The following is a 26178-nucleotide window of genomic DNA, read 5'->3' as shown; positions in this document are numbered from 1 at the left end:
AGTCTGTTGAACAGTATAATGGAAATTCTTCTAAAGTTTTGAAAAGTTGAAAACATTTTCATTTAAAGGAATGTTTTTGGAGTGTTATCACGCTAGATGATTTCGTTCAGCCTTATGGTTAGTGTTGTGCATTTCTGTCCTCTTTATTTCTTCTTCTTTCTCCCTTCTTTGCCCCTTACAGGGGAAAGAAAAAAAAAAGTTTATATCGATCAGAAGTGTGCACAATGCTGAGCAGAAACAAGCAGGTTTAATCAGAGTATGCTTTTGTGTTTCTCTGATTTCATAATTAAACATGCACATTGCTTGTTTGAAAGTCTGAAAGTTCAACTTGTTATGATTATGAGTGCCTGAATGACTTTAGAGGGTGACTCTGAAGTTACTCAATTTATAGCTATATTTTCCCCAAATTAATATAATGGAGATTTTTTATTATTTGTCTAGACATAATAAAATAGTTTAAGGCTGAAATTATTCTGAAAGAGAAGTTATGAACCATGAGTTCTTAGAGCATGTATTTTAGAGCCAGACTCACCTATTTCTTCTACTTTAGAGCTAGAATTAAGCTAGTCACCTTAGTTCTCTGAGGCTCAATTTTCTTATATAAAATGGAGATTATAATACATTTCTCACAGGATAATCATGAAAATAAAATAATGTTTAAAATATAGGGAATTCCCTGGTGGTCCAGTGGTTAGGACTCAGTGCTTTCACTGTGGTGGCCTGGGTTCAATCCCTAGTTGGGTAATTAAGATCACACAAGCCATGCAGCACAGCCAAAAAGTAAAATAAAATAAAATAATACACATTAAATAGCCTTTATAAACCAGTGAGTATAGTGCTTGGCATTTAGTAGTCCATCAGCAAGTATTATCTTCATTCATTTACTTTTAATTTTCTTTCTCCTTTATTTCATTTTTCACGTATACAAATGTGGGTGGAAAAAATGCCACAGTCTTTCTGCTGTTCTAAAAAGCCTATCATATTTCTTCAGGCTTTGAAAGATTTAGCTGCTTTTTAGGTCAGTGGAAAACCCATCCAAAATTCCTTTCAAATTCTAATTGTGTAGCAACCAGATTGTGAAATTTGGCATTTCTAAAGGTGTCAGACAACTGAATTAGAATTAATAGATACTTCCAGGAAAGGAAGAAATATGATAGTGAGCAGAGGGCTATTCCATCATTTTCTAACCAATCTTAAAAAAAAACCTTAAGATTTCCCCTTTTAAAATTCTCCTTTATGATGTGGAGAATACTGTTCTATAACTAGCATATTTAATTGCTGGCCCCTTTTTGGTGGTTGACAGAGTGGTGACACTGAGCATAGAGTTTAACTATTTGGAGATAGTTAAAATAATGCAATAAAATTTCAGTTTAATGGAAAGTAGTGACATTTCAAATTGCTAATAAAGAACTAAACCATTTCATCAAAATGTATAATAGAATATGACTCATTTTTTATTTATTAAAAGATTAAAATGAACAAAAAAATGGCATGATGGGACCCTCATATCTAGAGTTATCGTAGATGCCAACATTGTTATTTTAAAACAGGTAAATACCAAAACATAAATAAAACTAATATATCTTTTTTTTAATATAACTTTATTTTTTTATTTTTTAGTTATTTATTTATTTGTGGCTGCTTTGGGTCTTTGTTGCTGCACGCAGGCTTTCTCTAGTTGCGGCAAGCGGGGGCTACTCTTCATTGTGCTACGCAGGCTCTAGGCGCGCGGGCTTCAGTAGTTGTGGCATATGGGCTTAGTTGCTCCGCAGCATGTGGGATCTTCCCAGACCAGGGATAGAACCCGTGTCCCCTGCATTGGCAGGCAGATTCTCAACCACTGCGCCACCAGGGAAGCTCAAGGTATCTTTTTTTGGTTTTCTTGTTTGTTTTTTTATATTTGAATTTTATTTTATTTTTTTATACAGCATGTTCTTATTAGTTATCAATTTTATACATATTGGTGTATACATGTCAATCCCAATCTCCCAATTCATACCACTACCACCACCCCCGCCACCCCCTGCTTCCCCCAAACTAAGATATCTTAAAGATATACTTTAGATTATACAAATTCTCTACAGTGATAATATGCATAAGTAAGATACTGTTCCTTTCTAGGCACTGCATTTTTCATAAGCAAATTTGTAAAGACTAGAAGATGATCAAAACAACCACCAATTTCAACATTACATGCAGATTCTTTTGTAAATATGCGATGTTGCTACACAGCATTTTCATTACTCTGTTATACACTTTCCTTCTTCCAGTCTCCTAAACTTAATGTGGTAGATAGTTTTCTATGGATAAGACATTTCTTCTCTGGTATAAACATCTGTCACAGAACTTTTAACTGAATTGAAATGGGAAGAATTGATATTTATGTCTTACCAGTTCCATAGCATATATTTCTTCAACCATATTTTAAGATATATCTATAACTTTATATTAGTTTGAGTCTTTTATACAAATATATTAATATATTTCATGATAGATGTGTGCTATATTACTTTCAAATGCTTTTGTGTTCTTCCATTTCTTGTTTTATTTGTGTTTTAGGTATATACTCCCTCGTGCTTAAGGATTTGAGCAGAATTTAAAGATTCAGCAAAGAAAGCTGCCAATTCAAATTACACACTCTCTTTTTCCCCCCGTCGTATACATATATTTATTTGTATGTATATTAACATGTATTTTGTTATTACTCTTCTAAAAATGCATACATAAAGTTGAACCTAATCAACATACAGCATTGTGGAACTTGAATTCCAAGTATACCTTGATCATGAAAACTGCAATAGTATGACGTTCTTTGAGTCATTGTCTCTCAGTCTCCTTGACTTAATACTAAACAAAAATAATAACCCAATTGAACTCTGGCAAATGCCATCTGGAACAATTACCTAATGATTCAAAGCACGTTGAAAAATACAAAGCACTTTAGAAATTCTAAGAACGACTAATGAAAAGACTTCATCTAGACAAGTTATTTTATCATGGAAGCTTGTCAGAAAAGAAGAACCCAACCCTTTTCTCCATCAATAATGTTTGTATATCAACTTCCATAGCTTTCATCCCTTAAATAAAAGTCTGAATTAATCTAAATATCTTGCACTATATTTTGATTCTAGATCCATTTGAAAAACTTATTCAGTAATAGCTTATATTAAAGGCAAAAAAGATGAAACCCTTTGTTGTCAGTAACTTTTCTGGACTTTCTCATTGAAAAGGCTGGATTGCTTAGACCAGGTGAAAACAAGATTATGAATAAAGCCGAGTGACTTAAAAGGTTTTAAAATAAGATTTTTAATTATTTATTAGATTTTGATCTGAGATTGAAATTAAATGCATAAAAGGAAAATTGCTAAATTGCTATTAAATTATTGCTACTAATGAAGAGTGTAAGTGGCTTTGCAAGTAAGTAGAATAATAAAACAGCAACATTCACGTTTACAGGTTTTTGTGTCACATACAACTTTCTTTTCATAGGTCTTCTGATTCCGGTATGGTGGTATCCTCTGTAGGTTCAGTTGTTACCACTATAGGAATATTCTCAGATATCCATCCCTTAGGAGTCCTATTAAAGGACCGTCTTCCAGAAAGAGGATTGGCAAAGGCCATGAACCTGGGATCTGTTAGAAGTAGTAGGTCAAAATCTGGAACCTTAAATTTAACCATTTTTGATGCTTTTTCAAAACCTCCAAATGGGGTGGCAACTCTGTGAGAAATGAAAAAATTAATTAATATTCAAATTTATTTGACAGAAAATAGAAAACAATTTAATGCATGGTCTTATGGGCATGTTGTTGTGTTATATTCTTAGTAGGGTTTCAGTTTTTGACCTCTGAGGCAAGCATTTCCATTCAAGGACTGTGCCTTTATGATAAAACAGATATTTGATAATAAATTGGTGTAAAGTCCTTATGTACGTACTCTTAGTTTTGGACTGAACTAATCTGTTCCCTGGACATCACAACATTTCTTGCCTTTGCGCCTTTGCTGACAATGTTATACTTGCTTAAGATATTTCCTCTGTGCCTCCTCTCCACCAGCCCTCACTCCTTTTCTTAACCAAATTCCTGTCACGTTGATTGTCTTATGTGAGTCATTAGGTGCTTATAATATGGTACTTTGTATTGTTAGCTTCTCTTTTTCAGAATACGATTTTGTTTGGGTCATCTGTGAATTATAAGCTCTTTGAAGGCAAGAGGTATATCTTTGCATCTTTCCACCTCTATCTCAAAAACCTCAGAATCCTGCTCATCTGAATAAAGTCCACCTTCCTTACCTTGGCATCCAAGGTCCCATGTAACATTCTAGCTTCGTTTGATTTAGCCATTAATTATTCATTCACTCAGTGCCTGGCACAGTTCTAAGTGCTGGGGGTATACCAGTGAACAATGTAGTCAAAGTCTAAGCTTTTATATTCTAGCGAAGGAGACAGACAATTTTGGGCATATATGTATATGTATAGCTGATTCACTTTGTTATAAAGCAGAAACTAACACACCATTGTAAAGCAATTATACTCCAATAAAGATGTTAAAAAAAATAGAAATTTAAAAAAAAAACAGTGGATTACAGATAAAAAAACATATGTAAGTTAACTATATGTCAATAAAAAACTAATAAATTTTAAAAAACATAGACAAATATCCAATAATGAAAAGAGCTATGAGAAGATTAAAATAGGATGATATAATAGGGCACAACTGAATGACTAGATAGGTAGAGAAGACATCTCTGAAGAGGTGACATTTAAACTGCTATCTGAAGGTCAGAAGTTAGCTATGGACCGTATGCCTGAAGCACTTCAGCATTTCAGGTGGAGGGAGTAGCTAATGCAAAGAATCTAAAGCAGAAATAATGTTGATCTTTTCAGGAAAAGAAAGAAGGCCTATCTTGTTAGACAGGTGAGGGGGATGGCAGAAAGGAGAGAGGACAGAGAGGTAGATTGTGTGGAACTTTGTCCAATAAGGAATATGGATTTCATTCTAAGTGTGAAAGGGAGCCATCATAAGGTGTTAGGGGAGTGATAAGTATAATCTGATTAAATTTTTATAAAGATCACTCTGGCAGGTGATACTATGTGAACAATTATAGGTGGACAAGAATGGAAGAAGGGGAGATATTGTAGCAATTCAAGTGAGAAATTATGGCAGCTTGTATTTCAGGTGTTTTCCTTGAAGAAGTGGGTGGTTTCAAGATGTGTTCTATGGGTAGAGTCAACAGGATTTGCTGACAAATTGGATAAAAATTGTGAGAGAAATGTAGAAATCAAGAATTACTCCTAGGTTTAGAGTTTCAGCAACTGGCTGATAGAAGACAAAGAGGAACAGGGTTGGTGTACATGTGGAAAAAATTACTTTGACATCCCAATGGAAAGGTCCATGCTGGTATTTCCCTGTTCACTTTCGTATACTATTTGTTCCAGTCAAACTGATACACTGCTTGCTCTTTTCCTTATGCTTTCCAACCTCATTGCCTTTACACATATTCACTTTTCTCTGCCTGGAGTGCTCTGGCCCTTATTACTACATTTCTAAACCCCCTTTAAGTTCTTTAAGTTCTAAGTATGTTATATAAGTAATTTATATTTAAGTATTTACTAATTTAACTTTCTTCTTGAAGCTTTCCCTGATCTTCCACAGCCAGAAATAAGCTCTTTCTCCCCTAAATTTCCGTGGACTCTATTTTTACCTCCCCTGTAACCCTATTTTCCATCTTTCATTATATCCACTGGTCTGACTGTTGTATTTCTTACCAGCCTGCACTCCAAGAGGACCGGAATTCTCTCTGATGTATCTTTGTAACTTACTCAATATATGTACTTGTATAATGTATTGTACCTAGAAGATTCTTATAAACGTTTGGACAATGGAATTGGCAAGACTATATAGATAGTATTGCAGAGACTATTTTAAAGCCTGGAAGAGATCTGATTTTCTTCAAAGCTCAATCACCTATGATCTTTCTTGAATATCTTAATTTCTGGGTGATAATAGTGAGGGACCATGGAGTCTGATAAAGTAAGGAGAAAATGATTGATAGACTTTGAAAAGTGAGATGGCTTTGATGTGTGGAATTGAAACATTATTGAAATAAAGAATAAATGAAAAATAAAGATAAAATGTGATAGAGAGTGGGATGCTTGAAATTGAGATTTTGAAGGTAATAATAGGTATTGGTAGTGACAAACTTTAAGAAAAGCCAAGAGTGACTAAGGTGGGATTGAGAGACGGATCCTTAAAAGCAAGACAGTGAAGGACATGAAAGGGCCGAGAGTTCGGTGGATTATTTACGTGGATACTTAAACCACCAAAAAGTGATGACAGGAATAGTACTGGGGAAGAAGAGGGAGAGCCAGATAAGATCTTCAGTGTCCACAGAGTGGATAGGTGACCTCAACAATGGCTGTAGCAGATGTAACTGTGTCATATAGTATAGAATCTCATGTCTTATTGGCCCATAATTTTCTTGTCTTCCAGTGTTTTGCTCCCTTCTGAAGAACAGTATGTTTTATTTTCTATTGCATCTGTTCTCAAGATAACTGACCTTATAATATTTCCCCCAAATTGCTGTGGAAGATATGGATAAAAACAGATCACTGACTGATGCAGTAACCTCAGTCTAATGTAGTATTTCAGCAATCATATCAGTATAGACTTTCACATCCAGGACCTAAAACCATTACTCTGGAGGTGAGAGAAATAGTTTAGGAAAAGAACTTTAAGAATTTAGATCATCAGTCAGGTGCTTTATGACTGTTAAACTTCAGAAGGCATAGTAATAAAGCTAATATTTATTGACAGGGTGCTGTGCACCTGACACTGTTTTAAGTGCTTCTCAAACTCTTTTGGTATAGGAATCACCTTGGGATCTCGTTGAAGTACAGATGCTAATTCAGTCAATCTAGTGTGTGTCCTGAAATTCTGCATTTCTAACCAGTCCCCAGGTGATGCCAGCACAGCTGGTCTGACCACACTTTGAGTACCAAGCTTTACATGATTGTCTCAGTAAATTCTCACAACAACCTTATGAGTTGATTCTTTTTATATCCCCATTTAATGGATGAAACTGAAGCACAGATAGTTAAATGACTTTCCCAAAGTCACCCACCTAGTAAGGTGTAGAATCAGGATTTAAATCTAGGCATCCAAACTCACTGAAGGCCTTCTCTTCTATACTACCTTATATCGTACCCGCACGAGATAATTCTTAAGGAGTATTAGGCCTTCTGAGATCACTTCCTAAGTAGAGCAGTATATTTAGGAATCTCAACCACTTGTCTATGTCTAAATGGTGTCAAACCAGGTTGCTATCACATTCATGATGTAACTAGGTGATTAATGTCCCACATTTTGTTACATGATTTAGTGAACTGAAGAGTCTTTATGACTCAAATTTGACTCAGTACATAAGTAAAACTTATTCTTGGATGTCCAAGACAACATTTTGTCATTTTAGAAATTTACCACTGTAAAGCAATAGTTTGTTCATTTGTTGATTCATCCATGTATTCATCTAACGAATTACTGATTGCTTATTATATCTAGACACTCTGCTATATGCTAGGAATTCAAAGATTGTAGTAGGTCTTAACCTCAGTGAACTCACAGACAAGAGAAGAGTGAAACGTGAGAGGGGAAAACAACACGTATGGACCAATGTAGTTACTTTAAGGGAAAAGTTTCCTGAATACAGAGGAGCTTAGGGTAGTTTAGAACTTGGGATCAGGACCCGTCACATAATTTTGTAGGGCACAGTGCAAAATGAAAACTCGAGCCCCTTTGTTATAAAATTGTTAAGAATTTCAAACATTAAAACAAAACATTAAACCAGCCATGGTCTTTTTAATTGTGGGGCCTCCAGCAATTGCACAAGACATACATTCATTTGCGGGAGTTTTAGAGTATAGATATCCATTGGATACAAGAGGCTGGAGTTGAGCCTTTCTAGATTTAGGCTGAATTTGGTCAATTTATCTTGTATTTATTAATTCCAGAAATCACCTTTACTTATTTATTTTTTTTTTTTCTGAATTAAATGAAAAAAGAAATGTTCCCGTGCCACTGAAATCCAATATTTGGGTTTGGCATTTAGTGCATTAGCTTTTCCCTTTTTATCCAGTTCTGTTTTGTTTTTCCCACCCAATTGGTGGGTCATTTTCTTCTGTAAATGAAAACATTCCCTTCTGTTCATCACCCATCTCCTACCTCCTACCACTTATCCAGAGAAAGGTTGCTCTTTGAAAAGCAGTTTTCTTTTCTTTGGCACCATTGAGACTATATCCTGTTTAAATTTTTATTGCCCTCGGACACAAAGTAAAGAAAATCTTTTAACAGAGATGTTAAGCATTCAAAGTGAGAGACCATTTGTAAGATTTTTAAGATCTCTGAAAATAGTTTCAAGTTTTAGTTAGTGAAGCAAAAAATTCCACTGAAAGATTTGGAATATTCTACTAAAAGATCACTGTGCATCTCTGTGACTCCTGTAACATAATTTCTTCAAACATAGATCTGACTTAAAATGATTTTTACACTTTATCGTCTATGTAGTGACTAACAAGCTTGTTTCACTCAGATTCAGTTAATATATGCTTTGTTGTTTATTTCAATTGATCAATAATTGGTTTGCCTTTATAAAAATTAATAGTGCTGGACATATAAAACACCCATAATAATTACTGATTATTCTGTAAGGTAAAAAATTATGTAAAATGGTTGTATAGACGTTAAAATAAATTGCTCTACTAAATAGATAACTCATGTAATATATTTAAAGGTACTTAATCATATAATCATACAGTGTATTTACAGATGAGGAAATTAATACAAGGAAAGGTTAAGTGACATACCCAAAGTCATACAGCTTTTTGAAGCAGAGCTGGAAACTTCCTTGCTCCTAGTTTACTTTTCCTCACATGTTACATAGGTTTAATATAGTGTTATTTAAATATAACATAAATATTTAAATATCTCAAAATGAGTATAAGAATACAAATTTGTATTAAACTATGGGCTATTTTGAAATTATGATTAGACTTGGGAGCCCATTCTCATCTAGTCATTACCACTGCTGAAGGCTATAAGACTGTATCTCACTCTTACATGCTTTATCAACAATATCTAGTAATTATGTATAATAATATGGGGCTACCAAAGAGCATTATTTTACTCTTTGCAAAAGACTTTGAGAATATTTGGAAACTACTTATTTCCTCCCCCTTCCTCTCCCTGTCTCTGTTGTTCTCATTTGTTTTTACAAAAAGAAAAAAATAGATATATTAAAATAAAATTTTCTCAGGTAAAGGCGAACTACTAGCAAGTTAAGTTCTCTCCCCCCTCCTTCTCTCTCTTTCACACACACATACAGTGTTACATTTACAAAAGCCTTGATTTAACACAGGGAGCTACATTTCCTAATTATATAGTATTGTGTTCATTGTTATAGCACTCACTTGGTCTTTATACAATCAATAGGCATCTCTTTATAACCAACCCAGATACTATAGTGTGTTTGTAGAACTGGAAGCAAGATGCTCAGCAGGTATGGGGTACTGAAGCCACAAGGTATACAGAAGTCATATGGCATCTCTAAAGCACTAATCTCAAAAACAAGCCTCACGTATTCCATTAGTTTCCATTTCTTCCTAGTGTTTTACTTTTATAATTTTCTACATTCTCATTTTTGAAAAAAATTATATCATTGATTAGAATGAGCTTTCAACATCCTTTCTTTGCCACACCTCAAACCCTCCTTAAATTCTATGATATACCTCATTTATGCAATAGATGTAGTACTAATACTATTAGCATTACTAATAATGCTAGTAGTACTAGATGTAATACTAGTAGATGTATTACTAATGTATTACTAATAATAGATGTAGTACTCATACTATTACTATAGCAATATGTGAAAACTAAAATGTTACTAGTACAATAATTTGAAAAGTACTAAGGAAGGTCACTATTTAAATGCAGCCTTTGTGGCATTCTTTTGTAAATCAAAAATGTACTCCTTAATTTATTAATTTTTAAGTGAGTAATCACTAAGCGGCCTATAAATTGAGTGGGTGTGAGACAGGATACCGGAGATATTTTACTCTAAAATGAAAATCTAGTGGTCAAAGAATGGATTATGAGACCATTAAAAATATATGGAAATTATAAAAAATGGATAACAGGGAAAAATAAATGTCCATTGTGTAAACTATAATGCAGATATTATTTGGCAGTATTTTTGGTAGCATAAGTATTGGTGTGTATATGTGCTGGAGTCTTGGCCCTAAATTACCTTAAATCTGGTTTAAAGCCTACGCAAATATAAATCGGAACCTAGAGTTAGATGGTAATTCTCACAGTCCTGCATGCAAATTATTTCTGAAATTCTTGAACAGCATTGTCATTTGGAGCAACACATAAACTAATATCAACCTTCAAATTAGAAATTATTATTAAAATAACATTTTAAAATGTGGGAGATGATCTTAGTGATTGTTTCTGTATTATAGCATTCATTGTTATACTAAAAAGGGACTAAGGTTTGACATATTAATAATATTACAAAAATGAGTCTTTGCCTAGGCTAAGGAGATATTATATATTGCTATTTAGAGTCTTTAAAAATTTTTTTCTACCAGAAGATTCAGTTCTCCATACCATGATATAAAAGCCTTGGTATTGCATGCTGAAGTGTCACCCAGGATAATTGAATTACCTGTTAAAGCTCCTGTAATCAGGCAGTTCTGCCTTTCCTTCAGGCTTGAAAAGTTTAGGGTATAAAGCCTCTAAAAGCTCCGGATCATTGCTAATGGCCTGTTCCCAGGGTGACTGGTAGTACTTAGGGACAGCTGTGGTGTTGAATCTTTCAGGAGGAATTTCCTTCAGTGGTCCAGAATATCCTTTGGAAAAATATTGCAAGAATAAGTAAACAGAGTGCCTAAGAGTTTCTAAACTCCACCTAACATTTTCCCATGTTTAATTTTTCATGCAGGGGTAAATTTATGAAGAATGCATTCTTTTTATGATCTCTCAGAAAAGAGTAGTCTGAAAGTGTGAGACATTTTTAAACCCCTTTTAATTCATGGAATTTTCAAAAGAAACCACTTAGTGTTTAATTTTACCAAATCATAGTTAATTTTTTCCTTGACTATCTTAGTATGTATTTGTTCAGTGAAACTATTAACTTAATTTTTTAAAAATTGTGCCCTTTATATTAATTTATACTAGGCCTTATATACCACACTTAATGGATTAATTTAGAAATGTAAATTGAGTGTCTACTGTGGTCTAGGTTCTGGGGAAATATCAATGGAGACAAAATCTCCCTCCTCTGGAGCTGATTCTTTAGAAGTAACGTTCAGGTGTTGACTATCCTAAATTTCTGAGTGGTCTGTAAAATGTTCAAGCTTCAAAATGGTGAAGCAATTTGTTTCCACTGTCTTAATCAGGCCCTTCTTATTCCCTGATGTGTCCATCCCTTGTTTACTTTGTTCCTGAGGATTTCTAACTTTTCTGCTTCCAGTCTCACCTCCTCAGTTTATTTTCACATGAGCTAGAAATTTTCTGTAAGTACCATTTAAAAGTCACACAAATTCCTGGCATAAATGTGAAAACATTTTCACATGCATTAAGTGACATTCTTCAAGTCTTCAAAGGCACAGCTGTTTACTCTCCAGCTATACTACCATACCACCTAGTTATGTCTTTCATATTCTTCCACCATATCAAAACCTCTCTACCATGTGATCACTCCTACTTTTGGGTTTCCCTGGTGCTCTTTTCCTTCTCTAAAATGTTTTCAATTTTCTTCTGTCAAACCAATGCCTATCCTTTCTTTACACTAAAAATTACTTTTTCTTTTCCAAAAACTCTTGATAATTTCACCAGTAGACAGTTATTTTTTGCAGTAATTTAATTTTCTTCTGATTGTCTCCGGTATCAAATGGTAGTCTCTTCGGTAGGCTGCTTCTCTCCGCTTGCCACTTAAATGTTGGTGTTACTCAAAGCTCTTTTCTTAGACTATACACTCTGCCTAGAAAATTTCATTTATATTCTTGGCTTTAACTGTGACCTACATATTGACGATTCCAAGGTTTGTTTTTGATCTCCAGGCCCTTCTATTCAACCACCTATTATATTTGTCCAAATTAATACTCTCCTGGCACTCTTTATAACCTATCTAGACCTACATGTATCCATTTTCCAATACATGCTGCTTCTTTTTGTATGTTGGTCATCTTAGCAAGTGTTATCACTACCCTCAGATGTCCAAGACAGAAGCACTGTCCTAAACAATTCCTTATTCCCACAACAAATCAGTAAGTATTACCAACTATATTTGAGGATTTCTAAAATAGGGGCCCTCAACTTTGTGTTTCTGAATCACCTTGGGCACCGACTTAAAATGTTGATAATGGAGTCTTCCCTCCAAAGACAGGAAGTTTCAGATATTGCTTACAAATTGTATGCAAGTGATTTGCAAACAGAACATCGGGAGATCTTGTTCTAGCAAATTACCTCTTTCCTCCTCATTTCCATTTTTACCTACCTGGTTCAGGCCCTGCGCATCTCTTGCCTGGGTTTTCACAGTAGCCTTCGTACTTATCCTTTAGCTCTCAACCCTTCGTCCAGGCACCTCCCTGTTGCTGCCTGAGTGACCTTTTTAAGTGGAAAACTTTATCAGGTCACTCACTTCCCTTACTCCAGGTTCTATGATAGATTCCCAGGACAAAAATCAAAACTACTCAGCAAGGGAATTCCTTGGTGGTCCAATGGTTAGCACGTTCACAGCCATGGCCTGGGTTCAATCCCTGGTCAGGGAACTAAGATCCCACAAGCCATGCAGTGTGGCCAAAAAAAGAAAACTATTCAGTATGACACAAATGGCCCTACCTAGCTGTCCAGCCAGCCTCATCTCCTGCCCTCTCCTCTCACATTTTATGTTCCAGAACTGTGGATCTACTTGAAGCTTGTATCCCATTATGCCTCCCTACTTGTTGCATTTGTTCCCTGTGCCTGGAATACTCTAACTCTTGTCACCTACAAATTGCTATTTTAAGCCTTAGCTTGAGGTTATCACTTCAGTTTATTCACTCCTGACTTTCCCAGGAAAGCAGAGTTACCTTTTACCATGTCTTTTCTTTGTATAGTATACATAACTCCATTACCATGACTACCACATTTTATTTCCTATTCCTTTCCTAAAATTGATCAGAGTCAACCACATAGAAATTGGAAATTTTTAAATTCTGTATTTTTAAAAATGTATTGAAATCCCACTACCAAAACACAATTTTTCCCCAGTTTTTCTTCACCTATAAGCATAATGATCACATAACTATAATTCTAGTGCACATGGAATCTTGTATTTTATTGCAAATCAATTTTGTTTGAAACACTTTTGAAAGCTTCTACATCATGTTCATGATCATTTTAAGGGTTTTGTAATAATCTAATAATAATCTATTGGCTTGAGGAACTATAAATGGTCTATTCACATTTTTGTACATTCCAGGTTTTCAGATTTTTTAATAGACAGAATTAACTAATAACTTTTTTCTTTTTTGATATGCTGAATTATTTACAAGAAAGAATCCACATAGTTTAACCTCTCAGAAATAATACAATTCAACAATGCTATATGCCAACATTTTTGTTTGATTTTTAAATATATTTTTAATATAACTTATTTAAATTCAAAGGAACTTCATACCTACAGTATTGTGGCATCGTAAGACTTATTAATTCATATTTGAGATAAGTTGGCTTGTGGAGACATAGTAGGTTAATCAATAAAAATTTTTGCTAAACTGGGATAAGCTATAATTTGCCCCCTGAATTTGTTATACTTTTCAACTCATCGACCAAGAAGGAAGGATCCATTACTCTTGCTTCATCACAAGCTATCTGATAACCTCCAAACTCTCCCTTTTCTTAGTCTATATTACACAGACATATCCAAATATTTAATAATTGAATATTTAGCTTTAAATAGCTATATGAATTTGTATTTTCAAAATTTCTCTCTCTCTTTATATATATACATAGATAGATAGATATTAATAGATAGATTCCTGATGGTAAATAAAATGTACATATGACATTGAATTATATATGCAGAGAGAAAATGAGACTACAAATATAGTGTGGACATTTGTCCTGTCTCTCTATGTATGATTCCTTGAGGGTAGAGATGAATTTTTCTATTCCTTTTGCAATTTCATAGTTTATGATAATGATTAATAATAAACATTTTAACTTAGTAATGGGAGTACCACATTGAATCAACATAAACTTTTCTATATGTCTTCTGTTTCCTATTAAAAAAAAAAACCCGGGCTTCCCTGGTGGCACAGTGGTTGAGAGTCCTCCTGCCGATGCAGGGGACACGGGTTCGTGCCCTGGTCCAGTAATATCCCACGTGCCGCAAAGCGGCTAGGCCCGTGAGCCATGGCCACTGAGCCTGCGCGTCCGGAGCCTGTGTTCCGCAACGGGAGAGGCTACAACAGTGAGAGGCCCGTGTACCGCAAAAAAAATACCATTCCAAACATTAGAAAGCAAGAGGTTGCGATATAGTGGTTGGAGCTAAAAGAATATGTATATAGTCTGTTGAGTATTAAGAATATAAAGGTGGGTAGGGAAAGGATTAATTTTAACTGAATACTTTATTATATGTTAGGGACTATACTTACATTTTCACATTTAATTCTCACAATGACCATGTGCAGTGAGATTTATTTTCTTTATTTTACAGATGGAGAAAACTGAGACTCAAAGAGATTTATTTTCCTTCCCAACACAGTAGTAAAATGGGCAGAAATGAAAGGAGCCTGCAGGTTGAACCCAGGTCTGTCTGATTCTAAAGCTTCTTTTTCCCCCATGTGCTTAATGTTGTATTCGAGAACTTAAAATTGTAACGCTCTTTGAGAACTCTATTACAATGCTTCACTTCAGAATTCTGTGCATTCTAACTGTGTATTTGGTTCCCTTCAATGTTACTTTATTATGTCTATCAATACCTTTTCTCATTGTGTTCAGTAAGAACGTCCTGATAAGTCTAAGCTCATCAGTGACTGACATTCAACTTACTTTTAAAGAAGATTTAATATTATACAGTTGCTTTACTTATATATTTTCAAAAACACTAGTGCTATTTGAGAAAATTTCCAGAAGTACTCTTGCTAAATTTAACTGTTTAATTTACAAACATATGACATAAGTATTGCTAATTTCAATATAAAAGTAGTTGAAAATTTTATAAACCTACTTTATACATTACTCTTGAGGAAAAACTTAAGGGTATTTGCTTTAAGTTGTTTTGAAAAGTTATTGTCTAAATAGATCAGATAATTTTTCTGATTGAATATTTCAAAATCAAACAGTACTTCTAAGTAACATATACTGATTTGGATAGCATTTGCTTCTCTTTTAAGATAATAAACAAATATATAGTATTAAAGGATTGCATTTAAGTTTCTGTAAGAGAGCAGAAAATAACAAAAGCAATCTCCACAAGGTCGCTTCACATGAGGCATCTGTAAATTTGGTACCAGATCTGGATTTAATTCTTGAACAGTCAATATTGGCTTATAGCTATTCACAACCTCAGGTTCTTAATTTGTAAAATGAGGATTATAATAAATGTCATAGAGTTATTATTAAATTAGACAAATATATATCATAGCACTTCATAAATTGTACAGTTCTATACAAATAGGATTTCAATATAATTACAAACAACTTAATTTTTAATATAATAGGTGATTGCCAACAAATACAATGGACCATCTGAAAGAACGTAAGACTCGTGTAAATGTTTTACAAGACTCCTCTAGGTCTAAATCTTTACATTTGTCCTGAACTTATCTACAAAGTGGATATATACTGAGAAAAACTGTATCATTTAGATACCATTTACTAAAGAATCCAAATGACTTGAGTCATATATTTAAGTGCATAGCAACTTTATTGTTCTATTTGTAAGGGGATTAGTTACCTGGTGCAATGTTTTCTGGATTTGGGGGACTTCGTGGATCCGGGGTGTTAGGAGGAGTAAATGGGGCTTGCTGTGAACCACTTTCCAAGTTGCTTCCATCCAATTTCTCATTCTGCATGGCAATATTGTGCTGTATTTGATCAAAAGTAAACTCAACTGAAAACTCAAAAATATTAGATACACTAATAGGAGAAATCATATGTGCAAGGTGCCATTTGTATACTTAGAATTTAAATACAATGCCACTTCATTGTTACATGAGGTCTCAATAATTTATATTGTAATTAGTTGAGCTATTGAATGAGAAATTTTACTGATACCAATCTAAGATCTGTTTTGTGATGGCAATGCACTTAATTAATTGAGCCTTACTGTGTGCCAGGCACTGTGTCTAGGGCTTTGTATCAATTATGTAATTTGCTATTCACAACATACCTAAAAGGGAAATCTAAGTATTTAATTTTTAAGTCTTTACTAACTTAATATCATACAGCATACTCACCAAACATACGGCTTAGTCATTGTTACATTACTGTTTTATTTATACTTGGGATTTAATGATATGCTTTAATATGCCTTGTTTTAAAATGTAATCTGAAATTTGGACAGCAGTCATATATAACAAAAAATATTTGCACTTTAAGCTGCATGAACTTACAGAAGGAAGAATTTGGGGTTTCTAGAAAATAAAATGCTTAGAAGAGCATTTGTCTTTAAAGTTTTAGGTGAATTTGTTTTACTCTTATAATTTGGGATTTATTCTATGGCAATATAGCACTTTAAAAACAGTCAGTTTGGGCTTCCCTGGTGGCACAGTGGTTGAGAGTCCGCCTGCCGATGCAGGGGACGCGGGTTCGTGCCCTGGTCCGGGAGGATCCCGCGTGCCGCGGAGCGGCTGGGCCCGTGAGCCATGGCCGCTAGGCCTGCGCGTCCGGAGCCTGTGCTCCGCAATGGGAGAAGCCACGGCAGTGAGAGGCTCGCATACCACAAAGAAAAAAAAAAAAAAAACAGTCAGCTTGCATTTTAACAGAGAAAAACAGACATTGTAATAGGTTATATCCTCAGAAATATGGCTAGGACTTATCTCTATGGTAAAGTATTGTTTTAATTATATATGAGAAATATATATATGCTTTTTAAAAAGCCAATCTATTTAAGAAGTGCGTAAAGTCAAATCATCTTTTAACTTTAGAAGGAAAAATTTATTGAAAGGCATAGCAAATAAAGACCAATTTTGACTTTCTTCTGTGTGACATAAGCAGAAAGTATTTTAAAATATTTTTTCATTTCTGTATTTATTTATAAGATGATAAGGTAAAGTACAATTTTACAGTTTAATACTTATTCAACTTTATAGAAATGTGAGGATAAAAGACTATTTTGTCCTAAAATCCAAATACTATAATTAAAGGCCATAAATTAAGGCCTCACCTGATAAAATTATGAAGAAAATTAAGTTTATTGCATTTTCAGGCTTCTCCCACCCACAGCCACTCTCCAGGTGCCTTTTACCTTCACCTTACTCTAGGCAGCACCCTGGTAAAGTTGATTTGGAAATGAGTAGGGCAATGTTAGTAGGGGTAAGCTGGCTTGTGGAGCCATGCAAGAAGGCATGAGAGGCAACATCAACTAGGTGAGTACAGGGTCTTGATTACTGGGCATGAAAGTTTGCATTTTATTCAACAGGCAATAAGAAACAATTTCTAGAGATGAGTAATGCTATACTCAGATACATCAGTTTTCCATGTTTTGAATTTAGCTCTTGTCTTAAGTGTTCAACTTAATTGACTGGGTTAATATCTTTTATCACTTCTGAACCTACACCACCTCTTAGAAAAGAGAAAAGTTCTCCCTAACTTTAATTATAAATAAAAGCCAGTTGACATAAATATAGAAAGTTTAATTGTATCACGCATAAAAATTACTTTTTACAAATTACTGAAATGTGCCCATGAAATGAATTTCACCTAAACTTACAAATTATTCTACCTACATTAATTTAAAAATTGTCACACTAACCTCATTTATAGATAGGAAAATCAACTCTTTCTAAATAGTCATTAATTATCAGGAGACACCTAGTAGCTCTATTGTCATTGTTAAGTATACAAACAAAACCTTTTAATAGTTGGGTAGTGACTTATTTTAGTTATGATATGAGCCTTAAATTATTTTTTATAAAGTTATTTTTTGAACAAAATAAATAAATGTTCAGAATCTCAATATATTTAGTTTGGTCTTATTTCAGAATTACTTGTTACAGTATACTTCCCCATTTCCCAGTATTATCTAATATTTTAAGGATTTTGAAAAGTCCATAGTTACTAAAAGCAGATGTAGTCTTAACTGTAAAATGTGAATTGTTTTGATTAACATCCTTTTGTTGTGATTTATAGAAGGGACTTAATTCTGATGAATCATTCTGCTATTTTATTTTCACTCTAATGCTCATTTTCTTCATCCTTTTTTTTTTTTTTTTGCCTATTTCTGTAAGAAGTTGATCAGTTCATGAACTAGGGCTTCAAAATTGGCATATGTAGCAAGCAACGTATCTTCATTTCTTTTTAAAAATGCCTATTTTCTGTTGTTATTTATGACATAAGAAGTTTTGTGTGGCTTCAGTTTGCCAGTTTCTCAGCAATAGAGTAAGCCCAAAGCTGTGCTTTTTTTTTTTTAATAACACTTAATATTTAAACCAATGGCATTCATTACCAGGGAGTTGATTTATATTTTCATCTAATGATGTCCTGAAGGTTATAATAAAATAAGAAATGCATAAATATAAGTTAAATAATTATTTTGACAACATCTATAGCTCAAGGGAAGCAGTAAAAGGAAAAGGTCATTTCAGAAAATGTAGTCAATAAGTTAATTTGATATAAATCATATAAAGATGATTCAAGAATTAGATTATAAGTAAATAGTTGTTTTCTATTTTTCAGTGTTATTTTGTCTCTCTATCACTAGACAAGGGCTATTTATCTTTGAAATCCCAGCATAGTTTCTAAAACATGGTAGGCAATCAATAAATTTTTGCCAGAAGTATAAATAAATGAATGGAACTAGACCTGAACCTAATATCTTTTAAATTCCTGTCACATTATCAATGCTTGCTTCAAGTTGCAATCTAATACCGTGATAAAGCAAATGTGTCATCATACAATGTAGCTCACTACCTTCCTCAGTGATTTATTATGCAGGTCATTTTTAGAATTAGGATCAGAGAACACAGATCTTTAAAGCCAGAAAACACCTTACAAAACCATTTGCATCAATCCCTTATTTTATAAATGAGAAAACAGGTCCAGAAAGGCAAAGAAAGTTTTAAATTGACTCCAAATTACACAGATTATGGGAGAGCCAGGACTGAACCCTGGTCTTCCAGTTTCCAGGCCAGAGTTTCTTTTAATTACACCATGACAAGTGTCAGTGCAAGAACTCTAGAATTCTGAGAGCTGGGTTTCAGTCTACTTATTATGGTGTTACTTAAGCCAAATAAATATATGTACTTCCTTGAATACTACTTTCCTCATTTCTGAAGAAGAGAGAGTAAATTTCATCAGACTTCAGAGTATGTTATGTAACTCAATGACATGTGACTTTATTCCATATATTATTATTGTTTATTGCTCTATGTTATTTATCAGCATTTAATTATTTACTTCAATATAGCTATTTGGGATTATTTTATTTAGTTAGTTCCCAATCTTCTAGGAACACTGAAAAACTATCAAGACCTGTTCTTAAACATTTTACCTATGACCAGAACATTTGACCACAGGTGTATAAGATTATTGTCAGTAATTGGAAATACTAGTGATAAGAGAATATGCTTTATTCTAATGGACATTTTAAATCTCATTGTACCTTCCACCAGAACTGTAGTTAAAGCATTATACTTAGAGATATAAATGTAAGTTATGAAAACTAGATTTATTCATTTATTCAAATGTCTAGACTTATAGATGACTTTTCAGAGAATCTCCCTTAAGCTGCTATATTTCATATTATTCTTCAAAGCTGCTTCTCTGTTGTCATTATTGAAAGAATATGATTATATAATTATACTCTGTCAGATGAGTTAGGGGTTATTTTAGGCTCATGCTGTATTAGCTGCAGACATTTTCTGATAAGATGATACTGGGCATAATTATAGGGTAGCATAACATTGCGTTTATCCATGACTTCAAGTGAAAACCATCCTTCCTAAGTGTAAATACTATGGTTGAGTAAAATTTGATGTCTAACTGAATTCATAATTATAACTAAATTCAATTCATGGGTGTTGAAGGATGCTCATTAATGTGAAAAAAAACTGTTTAAGATGTTCTCTAACCATTTATTGTTAACCAGCATCATAACAAGGGAAATAGAAAGTTCAGGAATGAAAAAAATTTTGTTTGTGAGTGCGGTTGTTAGTTCTGTAATGTGTTTTAGTAATTATGATAAAAGATCAGTGAAACCAGTCTGTTTGCTGTAAAGAATTTAGCTGTCCATTCAAAACAACTTAACTAGTGATGGCAGCTGGAAAGCTTTCAGGTTTAAATTCATAAGTAAACTTATAGACTTTTCATAGCTACAGGAAGAAACCCTCAATAAAAAAAACACAAAAGACAAAAAAACAACTAATATTTGTTGTAGTCTCTAGCATCTCCTCAAATTTAGAACCAATGCACTGTTGCTTTTTGATTCTTCATACCTGGTATTTTATTTTTAAAGTCATTTTCCCAAAGCTAATTGTTTTTCTACTATGAACTTCTTCCTCTAAAATCTCTCTGAATGACAAGAGAATATGGTATTCATGCAATATGTAAAATGTAATTTAATTAGTTTGTTTGCTTTTTTAAACTTCTGGTTGATGAAAACTTTTGTCCAAAGAGTTTTGTCCACATTGGTTTTGTTGTTAATAAATAACAGACTTCTCTACACAATGTGGAATAAATGCTTTGAAAGGAGATCAACTGTGTCTGTAGTTCCCAGGCATGTTTTACTGCCAGGATGTATTCAGCCAATAAAATGCTTATACTTACTTTATGGAGCACTGTGTGCTTTGGAAATATTTCCATCCCAAACATTTAACCAGTGGTGATAAGACCATGGAAACTTTTAGTACCACAATGTCCACTCCCTCTCCCTGATCTTAGCAGAACAGAGGAGCTCTTCAGTGCCAAATCTACAAACTTACAATGTCTGTACTGAACTAAAAAGATACTCATATCATGCATAATATTTCCTTTGTTTATCCACCTAAACTATTCATTATCATGAAAAAAAGTCTAACAGAATCAATGAAAAGAAAATTTGTAGAATACTTGTTTGAGAATCTAATAACACATATAAATTTAGAAGTGCTGCCCATTTATTTAGATACCACATTATCAAGTTATACCTACATTTATTTGTGCTTTAGATTCATAATGGAAATTTTCAAATGTATATTTGTCAGATCTTCTTTGTCGCATCTTAAATAGTCTGGCACCACGGTTACTGAGATGGGATAATTCTTCCAACATGATGTCTCTGGGGATGCTGACTTTTTTGCCCAGGTCCATGCCATCTACATCTGTAAAACAATATTCATGTGCATGAAAACCCCAAGATAAGCATTTTTAAGTGCTTTGCTAAATTTCATAACTTATTGCCCGCTCTATGCTAGTATAGTGACTAAAATATAGGCTCTTTACTCAGACTGCCTTGGGTTGAATCTGGCTCTACTACTTTCTAACTGTATGATCATAGATATGTTACTTATTTTTTGTAAACCTCAATTTCCTTATCTCTAAAGTGGGGCTAATAATAACACCTACTGCATAAGGTTGATTTGAGGATTAAATAAAATGTTTCTTATCAAACACTTAGCATCATACCTGGCACATAGAAAGAGTGAATGAAAGTAAGCTAATGACACTATTAATTTAATCTTTCCTTATTTAGTGAGTTTTCAAACAACACTGATCATAATTCTCTTCATAAGCTCTGTTTGACTCCCAACATTTTTCTGTATCAATTTTAGTAGTCTCTGTTACAAGAATGTCTACCCTTTGGCCCATGCCACCCATTTTCCTGTCCCTGTCAGAATGTTATTCATTCTGCATCTAGCACCAAGGAGCCTAACATAAAGTAGGTAGGTGATAAGCATTAAATGAACAAATCCTTCTCAATCTAGCTTATGTGCCATTTCTGTCAATTCCTTCTCTAAAATCTCTATTCATAATTATTCATGCCTTTTCTGTATTCCCATAGCATTGAATCACAATTACTTGATTCCATTTTACTTATTTTATGACTTGCACATTCTTTATGTTTTTGTCTTTGTGTCCCCCATGCCTTAAATATAGGAGATGTTCAGTAAACAACTGTTATTTTCTATTTCTAGTACTGAAGGACTTTTCTAAAATCCCAAAGAAATAAAACTCCTCCACTTGCACCTTTAATCAGAAATATCTTTTTGTGTAACCCACAGTTCTTTTGCCACTGTGGACTGCTCTTAAATGCAAAGAAGAAAAATTGGACCATTGGTAAAATAAATAATTATGCTGGTTGATGGGGACAACATTTTCTGATGTAACAAATTAACCCTAATAATTAGGCTTTTGGAGGTCTTTAGGGATAAAATAATAAAATTACTTACAAATTTTCTCCCCATTTTGCCTTGAAAAAAAATCAATTTGTTTATATATTTTGATGTTACCCAGAGAGGAGCTCCACTAATTATAAAAATTATAATATCAAGACTTCTGCTTCTGGGAAGATAGAATAGATCTACTTTTCCCTATACCTCTACTAAGTAAAACTAAAAATCCTGGACATTATGTATAAAATAAACATAAGAAGACTCTGGAAGTTGGAGAGAAGAAGGCAGACCAGCTAGGGACAACAAGGTCCTTCCTCAGGATCCAAGGAACAACAAGGTACTGAATTCTCTGGGTTTTCTTTTAGCCCCATATATCCCAGACTTGGAGCTGAAGATGCTATTAACCCAGAAACACCAAAAGGTGCAGCCAAAAGCCTCCAAAAAAGATTGTTCTCACTAGCCAAGACCAGGAAAGAAGCAACCTAGAAAGACAGAAAACTTTTAGACAATAGCTACTCTACTTCAGCCAAATACCACAGGAAAAACTTTGGCCTCACCCATATCAACAAAGTTCAAGTGGGGAGCCCAGAATTTTACCCTTGCAAGGCTGTAATGAGGTGCCCTGATGCTCCCATAAGGGTGGTATCAGAGGGGCTAAGGAGGAAGCTGGGACTTTCATCCCTGTCAGCCAGTAACAACCCTCCATCCCCTGTAGTGTTAGTGGAACTCCTACCCCCTCCTACTAGTAACTAAGTGACCCTCCTCAAGTTTCAGTAGGGGCCAACTGGGAAACCTTGACTTCCTACTTCCACCTGGCAGTGATGAGATGGCACTCTCCTTCCCCTGCTGAAGCAGTGTCAGACTAGGATAGATAAAACAGAAGGCTTAAATAAGAGCAAGATTCTTAGAACATAATATGACAATATGCAGGCTCAAATAAAAAAATCATTTGTCATACCAAGAATCAGGAAGATCTCAAACTGAATGAAAAAAGACAGGTGCCAACATGAGGTGACTGAGATATTAAAATTAAATAACAAAGATTTTAAAGCAGCCATGATAAAAATACTTCAAAGAGCAATTACAAATTTCTGGAAACAAATGAAAAAAATAGAAAATTTTAGCAAAGAAATAAAAAATCATGGCAGAGAAATAAAAGTTGTAAAGAACCAAATGGAAACATTAGAACTGAAAAATAAAATACCCAAAATAAGAAGTTCAGTGGATGGATTCAGTAGCAGAATGGAGGGAATAAAGGAAAGAAATGGTGAATTGAGAGATAGAACAATGGAAATTACCCAATAATAACAACAGAGAAAAACAAATAGACTGGGAAAAAAAAAAAAGAAAGCCTTAGGGATTGGTGTGACTAGAACAAAAGATACAGCATTTGTATCACTGAAGTCCCAGAAGGAGAGGAGGAGGCATGTGGGACTGGAAAAGTACACAAAGAAATAATGGCTAAAAACTTCCCCAATTTGGCAAGAGACATAAACCTACAGATTCAAGAAGCTAAAAGCATTCTATAAAAGATAAATCTATAGAACTCTACAACAAGACATATTATAAACTTCTAAAAACTAAAGACAATGGGAAAATCTTGAAAGCAGCCAGAGGAAAATGACAACTTACCTATGGGGAGAAAAAAATGAGAATGACAGTGGATTTCTCATTAGAAATCATGAAGATCAGAAGGAAGTGGCACAAAAATGCTGAAAAAAAAGAAATGTCAACCCAGAATCTGATACCTGCTGAAAATATTCTTTAGAAATAAAGGGGAAATTGAGACATCTTCAGATGAAGGAAAACTAGGAAATTTGTTGCCTGGAGACCTACCCTAGAAAAATGGTTCATGCTGTTACAACAAAATATTGAAGACTGGTGGCTAATAAACAACAGAAATATATTTCTCATAGGCCTGGAAGCTGAAAGTCTGAGATCTGTGTGGCAGCATAGTAGGTTCAGTTGAAATCATTCTTCTGAGTTGTAGACTGCCCACTTCTTACTGTGTTCTCACATGGTAGAAGGGACAAGAAAGCTCTCTTGGGCTTCTTTCATAAGGTCTTTAATATCATTCATGAAGACCCCACCCTCATGGCCTAGTCACTTCCCAAAGGCCCCATGTCCTAATACCATCAGGGACATTAGGATTTCAATATTTGAATTCTGGGGGGCCACAAATATTCAGACCATAGCAAATAACTAAATTAAGTTCTTTAAACAAAAGGGAAACAATAAAATAAGGAATCTTAGAACATCGGAACAAAAAAAGATTACAGTAAGCAAAAACGTGGATAAATACAGTAAGCCTCCCTTCCCCTCTTGAGTTTCTAAATTATGTTTGATCATAGAAGCAAAAATTATAAAACTCTGATATAAATATATGTAGAAAATAGTTAACACAATTTTATTATAAACAGGGGAGGGTAAATAGACATGAAGGTAGATAAGTTTTCTGTACTTCACTTGAACTGATAAAATGACAATATCCATAGACTTTGATAAGTTAAGCACATCTAATGTAATAGAACAACTACCAAAAACTACACAGGTACACTTGAAAAACTATAGATAAATAAAAATGGAATTCTGAAACATGTGCAAGTAATCTGTAGGAAGCTAGGAAAAAGAAAACAGAAGGGAAAAACAGAGACAACAAACAGAAAACAAAAAATAAAATGATAGACTTAAGCTCTACCACATCATTAGTAGAGCTTAAATAAAAATGCTCTAAATACCCTAATTAAAGGATAGAGACTAGCAGACTGGATTTTAAAACATGACCCAAGGGCTTCCCTGGTGGCGCAGTGGTTGAGACTCCACCTGCCGATGCAGGGGACATGGGTTCGTGCCCCGGTCCGGGAAGATCCCACATGCCACAGAGGGGCTGGGCCCGTGAGCCATGGCCGCTGAGCCTGCACGTCCAGAGCCTGTGCTCCTCAACGGGAGAGGTCACAACAGTGAGAGGCCCGTGTACCGCAAAAAAACAACAAAAACAAAACATGACCCAAATATAAGCTGTCTAGAAGAAACTCACATCAAGTAAGTGCCTTGAACAATATAGGCAAGTTGAAAGTAACAGGATAGAAAAAGATATCAAGCAAACATTAATCAATGGAAAGCAGAAGCGCTTATGTTAATTCCAAAGTGGACTTCAGAGCAAAGAAAATTTCCAGAGACAGAGAACGTTATATAATGATTAAAGTGTCAATCCATCAAGAAGACCTAGAAATCCTAAATGTGTATGCACCAAAAAACAGAGCTGCAAATGGAGTAAAAATTAATAGAATTAAAAGGAGAAATAGATAAACCCACAATTAAGAGTTGGAGACTTCAACATTCCTCTCTCAACAAGTGATAGGACAACAGAGAGAAAATCAGCAAGGATATAAAAGAAATCAACAACACCATCAACCAGTAGGATATAATCCTACTGTTTATAAAATATTTATAAACAGCATAAAATATTCTACTGAACAACAATAGAACACACATTCTTTCCAAGTGCACATGGCGTATATACCAAGATAGACCAATATCTTGGACCATAAAGTAAGCTTCAACAAATTTAAAAGAATCAAAATTATATACAGTATGATCTC

The 26178-nt window shown here is 34.2% G+C and overlaps 1 protein-coding gene and 1 long non-coding RNA gene across 3 annotated transcripts in view; one reads left to right on the top strand and one right to left on the bottom strand.

Moving 5' to 3' along the window:
- Positions 1–14847, top strand: part of LOC112390919 (uncharacterized) — a 29299-nt gene extending 14452 nt beyond the window's left edge. The window contains exon 3 of the long non-coding RNA XR_003001367.1: positions 14761–14847. This is a non-coding gene — a long non-coding RNA (uncharacterized LOC112390919). The remainder of the gene's footprint in view (positions 1–14760) is intronic.
- Positions 2883–26178, bottom strand: part of MYOZ2 (myozenin 2) — a 35030-nt gene continuing 11734 nt past the window's right edge. The window contains exons 3-6 of one of the 2 annotated variants that reach the window (XM_024732002.1): positions 21396–21565; positions 16003–16132; positions 10723–10906; positions 2883–3718 (exon numbers count right to left, since the gene is read on the bottom strand). In XM_024732002.1, the coding sequence (XP_024587770.1) occupies positions 3484–3718; positions 10723–10906; positions 16003–16132; positions 21396–21565 (719 nt within the window). In that variant the 3' untranslated portion in view covers positions 2883–3483. The remainder of the gene's footprint in view (positions 3719–10722; positions 10907–16002; positions 16133–21395; positions 21566–26178) is intronic. The other variant, XM_024732003.1, reaches the window with a different exon arrangement.

The sequence above is a fragment of the Neophocaena asiaeorientalis genome, unplaced genomic scaffold, assembly GCF_003031525.2.
Source record: "Neophocaena asiaeorientalis asiaeorientalis breed wild unplaced genomic scaffold, Neophocaena_asiaeorientalis_V1.1 scaffold88, whole genome shotgun sequence".
Lineage (NCBI taxonomy): Eukaryota > Metazoa > Chordata > Mammalia > Artiodactyla > Phocoenidae > Neophocaena > Neophocaena asiaeorientalis.
Note: the sequence above shows the minus strand (reverse complement) of the source record. Positions and strands in the feature narration are given on the sequence as shown.